Genomic DNA, 7109 nt, shown 5'->3' on the forward strand with positions numbered 1-7109 from the left:
TAAAAAATATATTTTGACATATTAGTCAAAATCATATAATTTGACTCTAAAAATGGCTCAAATAAATAATGCCAAGTAAAAATAAAAGAAAATAATATTTAACTTTTTTTTCTTTTTGAAAAATGTTTCAAAAACCTCAACTTTTAGTTCTTCCTGAACAAAATACACCTGTGTGAATAACGCGGTGCATCAGTAGTAAATATCCATTTACTAAATCACCCTTCATCCAGCTAAGCTCCTGTTCACACAAACCACGTAAAATTACCCTCACACTTGGGACAATTCCGTCATTTAAGTCGTCCATGAATTGACCCAACCAAAAAAATCTGAGTATTTTATTTAAATTCCCAATGCCTTACTAGTTGTCCCAGCACTCCTCCATTTTCCATAGTCCTTTTCGTCTTTTTCCTCTTACCCTCTTTCTCTCCACAATTTCTCACTTATTAACTCTCTACTATTTCTTCTCCCTCGAGCTCCGATTTTTTCTCTGTTCCCTAAAACACCCACTTATTTTGCATATCCATAAACAGTAATAAGAAAACACAATCATCATCCATAGCCGTTGAAGATTCTCTATCATCAGTATTATCGTTCAATGCCAGCTTTCTACTGCAACTGAAGGTATCAATTTTTTGGTTTTAAACTTTTTTTTCCTTTGGTTCATCGGTTTTAGTGTACAGAGAGAAAAGAGGTTGTTTATGAGTGATGTTTTTCTGGTTCATTGAGATTCGTACAACAAACCTGATTTTTCTCCATTTTTTTTTAATTTTTTGAATCATTGATTTTGGTATATACAGAGAGAAGACTGGATGATTATGATGCGTTTGTGCTTCATTGAGATTCGTGCACGAAATCTGAATTTTTGATTTTTGTATCGTTGATTTTGGTTTACAGAGAGAAAGAGGCTGTTTATGAATGGAGGATTATGGTGTTTTTGTTGTGCTTCATTGAGATTCGGGCAGGAGGCGTGAATATTCTCCAGTTTTTTTTTCTGAAGGTTTAGCCCAAAAAAGGTGAGTAGCTTTGAGTTTTTTTTTTCTGTAATAGAAAAAATGAATGGTGATTTGATTAATTGATTAGTGCTAGTGTATATCTTTTATTCTGCACTCGCGTGTAGAGAATCAGTAGTTATTTGTGTGCCTTGTAATGAGGGAGCACGTTTAGGTCTTATTGTTGTGTTTGTTTCACTGTCTGCAACCTCACAGTAGCTTATCCTGTGCCTCTCTACACTATTGTTTGTGATCACGTGACTTGTTGCTAGTATGTTTTAGCACCTGAAAGTGGTGTCACGTGACTTGCTGCTACTGTGGGGTAAATATTTTTTTCTGGAAAATAAGCTTTTGAAAGTTTTGTCCGTTGGATTATATTGGGCTCGATTATCGAGAAAGCAAAGCAAGTCCAACGGGCATTTATGTGCCTTTGGATGGTGTGTGTAATCAGAGTACTGAGAGATCATCAGGGCCCATGTGATTTTTTGGCAGAATGCTGAGTGACGTGTGATGAAATTGCTACACTCTCTTTATTTCGATTTATTTCAATTTATTTGTTCAATTTTAATTTGATAAATAAGTATTTTTTTATTTTTGTTTGGAATTTTTGTTTATCTTCTGTATATATAGTTTTATTTGTTATGGAGGTATGAAGAAAAGTTATGAATTTTGTAATTTTAAATTAAATGAGTTTTAGATGTTCTAAAATATGCTTTAATCATGGTCTTTTTAACATGTGTGGCGAAAAATGTTTTTTTTTCTTTAGTTACTACTGTATGAGTCGATAACTGTACTGTGATATGAAATAAACATGGGTTCATGCGTGGTGACACGTCTAAAGTTTAAAACTTTTGGAAGGATATTCAGTACTTTTTTTCTAGGGCATCTAATTTAGTACAAGCCAATCATTATAGGGTTTGAGTCCTTTGCTTGGACTAGTGCTGTGGTTGGTGTAGGTTAAATAATTTTTAGTTTAGAAATTTAGTGTCTTCAAAAGACTCAGAAATGTTTAATGTAGTAGGAAATGCTTAGTTGTTGATTTTACTTTGGTGTGAATGGTGTGAGCACAAAAGTCTTGCGTGAATGATGGTCTAACTGTGCCATGTGGGTTGGGGGGTGGGGGATGCGTGGGGTGATCAATTATCCCATTCTTTTTGGTTCACAACTGTCTGAGATGGTTTATTTGAGTTTGAAAATCCACTTTGGGGTAGATCCTTCCCCACCTGAGGCAATTTCATTCACGCGCGTAATCTAACATGAGGCAATTTCATTCACGCGCGTAATCTAAAACCTCTAGTTAAGAATGAATTATGGTCTAAGAGCATGTCTAAATAGGCTTGTAGTTTTTCCAATGTACGACTTCTTTGGTTTAAAAATAAATGCTTAAAATCACTTTTTCGGTTTCACCTAAACGCTATAAAAATGTTTAAAAACGGTTTTATCTTGAAAACATTTAAATAAGTCAATCCAAGAAAGCTCATAAAGCGACCAAAGGGTTCAGCCAAATTAAGTTGCTTTAGTCCAAAACTCGGTATTTTTATCGAAGTTTCTACTAAATATTTACATAAAGTAAACTAAGAACCCAAAGTACAAGTGCTATTTCTATTTTCAATTTGTTTGTCTTATTTTGATTTGACATGAAGTCTAAGAAATACTTGACATGGCAATCCTAGAATTAAGAACTCATAAAGTTTAAATTTTGGATTCATTGGCTTGCAATTCTTATTATTTCAATTTGTTTGTCCTATTTTGATTTGACATAAGTCTAAGAAATATTTGATATGGCAATCCTAGAATTAAAAACTCATAAAGTTCAAATTTTGGCTTCGTTGGCTTGCAATTCTTATTTTTATTTTTCATGTTCTCCATCCCCAAGATTTTGGCTATTCTTAGTGGGCCTTGCCTAATCCCAATAAGGTCGGCAATCTTTGCTGTCCCATAAAGATCTTAACATGTATTATCTGTTAATGAGGTCGTTTTCAAATGATTCTGTCCAAAGATTTACTTTTTAAGAGTATTCAAAGAGGGGCAGGGGGTGGGGGACTGAAAATTTAGCAATATAGATTGCTAAGTATTGGAGTACTATTGCTTGGGGACTTAGGAGTATGGGTTCTTCATCCCTATGGAAAAACTACATCAACTCATTAGTTGGTAGCGTTTTTATTCTATGATTTGTTGTCATCTTGCACATTGATGTGGAGAACTGGCGAATAAAGGCCTATGGATTGAGAAATTTATACTATTCTTTAAGTTAGGCAGAGGCTGTTGAGTTATTAATAGTTTTGGGTCAAATCATGCCGTTTCTAAATTATTGAATAGTATAATAATATTATTGTTGAATAGTATAATAATATTGCACTGCAGAAGTTCTTTATGTTCTCAGCTAACCATTTTTATATCCATGTCTACAAGTTGCTATCTTGTATCTTTTTGTACTAGTATTATATAAAAAAGCATTCTTGAAATTCTAATGTAGACGTGCCTTTAGTTTTTCTTCTGTCACTCTGTTCACATTTCTCTTTTTCTTCCAATTAACTCTACTTTTTGAACTTGCAAAAGGGAGATTGAGAGGCTACAGGGCAATACTCAAATAGAGAACAAAAAGAAATTCCAATTGCCTTTAACTAACCTCGATTCAAGGGTTAAAGTGTGTTGCTTTTTTTCTTTAGCTGTAACATGCTAATCATTTGGTAGATAGTCGTAGTTGCCATCATTTCATTCCTTTTCTCTCTTTAAATGACACTGTTATTGGCATTAGCTGAAATGATTATGTTGCTCCTACCTAATATGGTATAATATCAACTTCACAACCTCATTTTTGCTTCAGATGGATTCAGTTAATCGGTCTGCTGTGACCCCGAGTAAGAGCAAATTGGCTCGTACATTTGCTAAGGTTTTGCACATCCGATCTCTAACAGGAGGAAACCAGAAGCCAAAATTCAGTGACCATGTTAAGGATGATCTTGTAAAGAAGGATGTAGTGAAGGGCGAGTTACTCAAGAAAACACAGTTTAAGTCCTTTGATGATGAAGATGAAAAGCATCAGAAAGCAGCTGCAGAGGCTTTTCTTGCGAAGCTGTTTGCGAATATCTCGGCTGTTAAAGCAGCATATGCCCAATTGCAGTTTGCTCAGTCTCCATATGACCCCGATGGAATTCAATCTGCTGATGACTTGGTGGTGTCCGAACTGAAGAACTTGTCTGAATTGAAACAGTGCTTTGTAAAGAAGCAGTTCGATGAGTATTCCCCAGAGAAAACTCACCTTTTGGCTGAAATTCAGGAACAGAAGAGTTTCTTGAAGACGTATGATATCATGGGAAAGAAGCTGGATTCACAGCTCAAACTCAAAGAATCAGAACTTATGTTTCTTCGAGAGAAACTAGTCGAAGCTAATAAAGAAAACAAGCTGCTTGAGAAAAGATTGAATGCCAGCGGGCCTGTGTCTCCTTTGGACAATCTTCACTTTTCAAGCTTGAACCCCAGCCATTTTATCATGTTCCACCGGCAGACAGTTAGGTCTATTCGAAGCTTTGTTAGGTTGTTGAGCAAGGAGCTGGTAGATTCTGGGTGGAAGTTAGATGCTGCAGCCAGTTCCATCGAACCCGGTATAGAGTTCTTGAAAGCAAATGACATATGTTACGCCTTTGAGTCATTCATTAGCCGAGAGATGTTTGATGGTTTCAATTATCCAAACTTTTCCATCTCAGCCGAGCCTCTGCCCGATCAGAAGAAGAGGCAAAAGTTGTTTTACGACAGATTCACTGAGCTAAGATCTGTGAAGCCAGCTGATTACTTGGCCTGGAAACCCAAATCAACATTCTCAAGATTCTGTCGTGCCAAGTACCTGCAACTAATCCATCCCAAGATGGAAGACTCCATTTTCGGCAACCTGGATCAAAGAAACATACTCAATTCAGGTGAGTATCCCGAGTCAGCTTTCTTCTCCGCATACAGCGATATGGCTAAGCGCATTTGGTTACTACACTGTCTAGCTTTCTCCTTCGATCCTGTAGCTTCAATCTTCCAATTGAGTAAAGGTAATCGATTTTCAGACGTTTACATGGAGAGTCTGAATGAAGAAGCATTCATATCATGGGACGGATCACCAGAAACCGAACCCCGTGTTGGCTTCACTGTGGTTCCCGGTTTCAAGATAGGTAATACTGTCATTCAGTGTCAAGTTTACCTGTGTTGAACCCCATAGATGGTAAATCCAAAAGAAGCATAAGATTCTTTCCTTTATAAATGGACCCACAACAACAACACATCAACTACAACATTGTTTTTTTAAAATATTGTGATATGGGAAAAAAGAGACCAGAATGATGGAGGAATTTAGAATGGGGGCATGGCATGGCTGGCTGGCTGGCTTTTCAATAAAGGGGAAAGCGCGTTGATGAATTTTTGTGTCTTGTGGAAACTTGGAATAGTGTTTTACCAAACATTGTCTTTGTTTTTTCTATGTTTTGTTTGGTTGGAAAAATGTTTACTATTATTACCAGTAGTAGTACTAGTTGCAGTACTAGTAATGTTATTTTTAAAAATAGAAAAAAATCATTCCTCCAATTTTGTTAATATTAGGAGAGGAGTGGTGGAAGAATCTTAGCTGTGTACATTATTTTATTAATATGATTCGGCTAATATTTTATTGACAATAATGTTTTTGTGTGTATACATATTTGGATTGTATATTATTCTTTATCTGACGTAAGCTTTATTATTGTATTGCTTCTACTCTCTGGTGGGGTGAAAAACCTTTTTAATCAATGAAGGTTATGGTAAAATAAGTTTTTGAGACCTACTCCAGGAGTTCGGTTTCGAGTCCTAGATATGAAGCTTCGTTGAGGGCAAAATAGAGTTTTACTGGACTTGAATTGAGACTTCTTTTTAATACAAGCCTTGTGTTGTTGGTAACTAGCATTATCTACCTGAGCAAGGGTTGTGCTTACCGGGTAAATTCGGAGAAGGGAAAATGAACTTTATGACATTGACTCTCTTAGAGCATTCGGCAGTTAATTGATTGATCGACTCTACAAGTACGGTTAAGTTCTGTGTACACATATTCTATTCAAACTCTATTTTATTGTTGTTATTATAGTTCTGGTGTAATGTAAATATCAAATATCGAATGACAAAAAGAAATACGACTTTTTGTGGGTTGAAGACAAATAAAGGTTGAGGTCATAGTTCACACCGTCCATTTTCTTAGTCAAAAAGAGTGGACGATTCCATCGTTTCCTAGTTTTTGCTACGCCTTTTTTGGGACTTAAATAGATCTGAATTTTGATTATTTATATTGACAAAATAGTTTATTTGATAATTATATATATAAGTTATAATGTGAGTGGTGAACTGATCCTATCAGCTAGTGATAGCAAATGAGTGAGTTGTATAAAAATTATTCAAATATTGAAACTGGGTAAAATAAAAGAAGAGGTGATATAGTGAATATTCTAACAAAATTTTAAATGTTTTTTTAGAGCGTTTTATCGTGCTAGGTCATCGCAGCTCAATAAACAGGAATTTTACCTAAATTACATCCAAATCATCTTAAATTTGTTGTTCAACCTTTAAATATTATTTTCACGCCTTAAAGTAATTTATAAGAATGATCACTGAATTTATCAAAACATTATTCAATAATTTTTTTAAAACGTGATTCAATAATAAGCATACAAATGGATAAAAGAAAAATAGAGAAAAATTTACGACTACAAAATAACAAAAATAATGGTCATGTGCTGTAAACAATATTGGGCTGAATGACATGTCTGGAGGTATTGTTATTAATGGGCCTGGATTAGTATCGACAAAATAATTCGATACTGAATTAAGTGGTTATGTTTAAACTCCGAATTAATAGCTATTTGTGAGAGTAAATAGATGAAAAAATTACATAAATTAATACATTTTAAAAAATAATTATTGATTTTAGCGATACTTTTTGTTTATTATCATTTATAGTAATATTGTGATAAATCTGTACTAGTATTAAAAGTGAATTATGTATGCAATATATTTGAATTATGATTGTTTTTGAAATATATTATGTTTGTTTGGTAAAAAAATTGTCATATTGTATTATAAGTGTATTAAAATGTTTGATAAATGTATTATTCA

At 34.4% G+C, this 7109-nt stretch overlaps 1 protein-coding gene across 1 annotated transcript; it reads left to right on the forward strand.

Moving 5' to 3' along the window:
- Positions 1 to 354: 354 nt before the first annotated feature.
- LOC107023954 (protein GRAVITROPIC IN THE LIGHT 1) lies at positions 355 to 5661 on the forward strand. Its single transcript, XM_015224804.2, has 3 exons — positions 355 to 621; positions 895 to 1013; positions 3817 to 5661. The coding sequence occupies exon 3, from the start codon at positions 3817 to 3819 to the stop codon at positions 5182 to 5184; it is 1368 nt and encodes a 455-aa protein (XP_015080290.1). The 5' UTR covers positions 355 to 621; positions 895 to 1013; the 3' UTR covers positions 5185 to 5661.
- The last annotated feature ends 1448 nt before the right edge of the window (positions 5662 to 7109 follow it).

Source organism: Solanum pennellii, chromosome 7 (assembly GCF_001406875.1).
Source record: "Solanum pennellii chromosome 7, SPENNV200".
Taxonomy (NCBI): Eukaryota; Viridiplantae; Streptophyta; class Magnoliopsida; order Solanales; family Solanaceae; genus Solanum; species Solanum pennellii.

Coding starts and splice junctions, on each gene's coding strand:
- LOC107023954 (XM_015224804.2), top strand. CDS start 3,817: ATGGATTCAGTTAATCGGTCTGCTGTGACCCCGAGTAAGAGCAAATTG.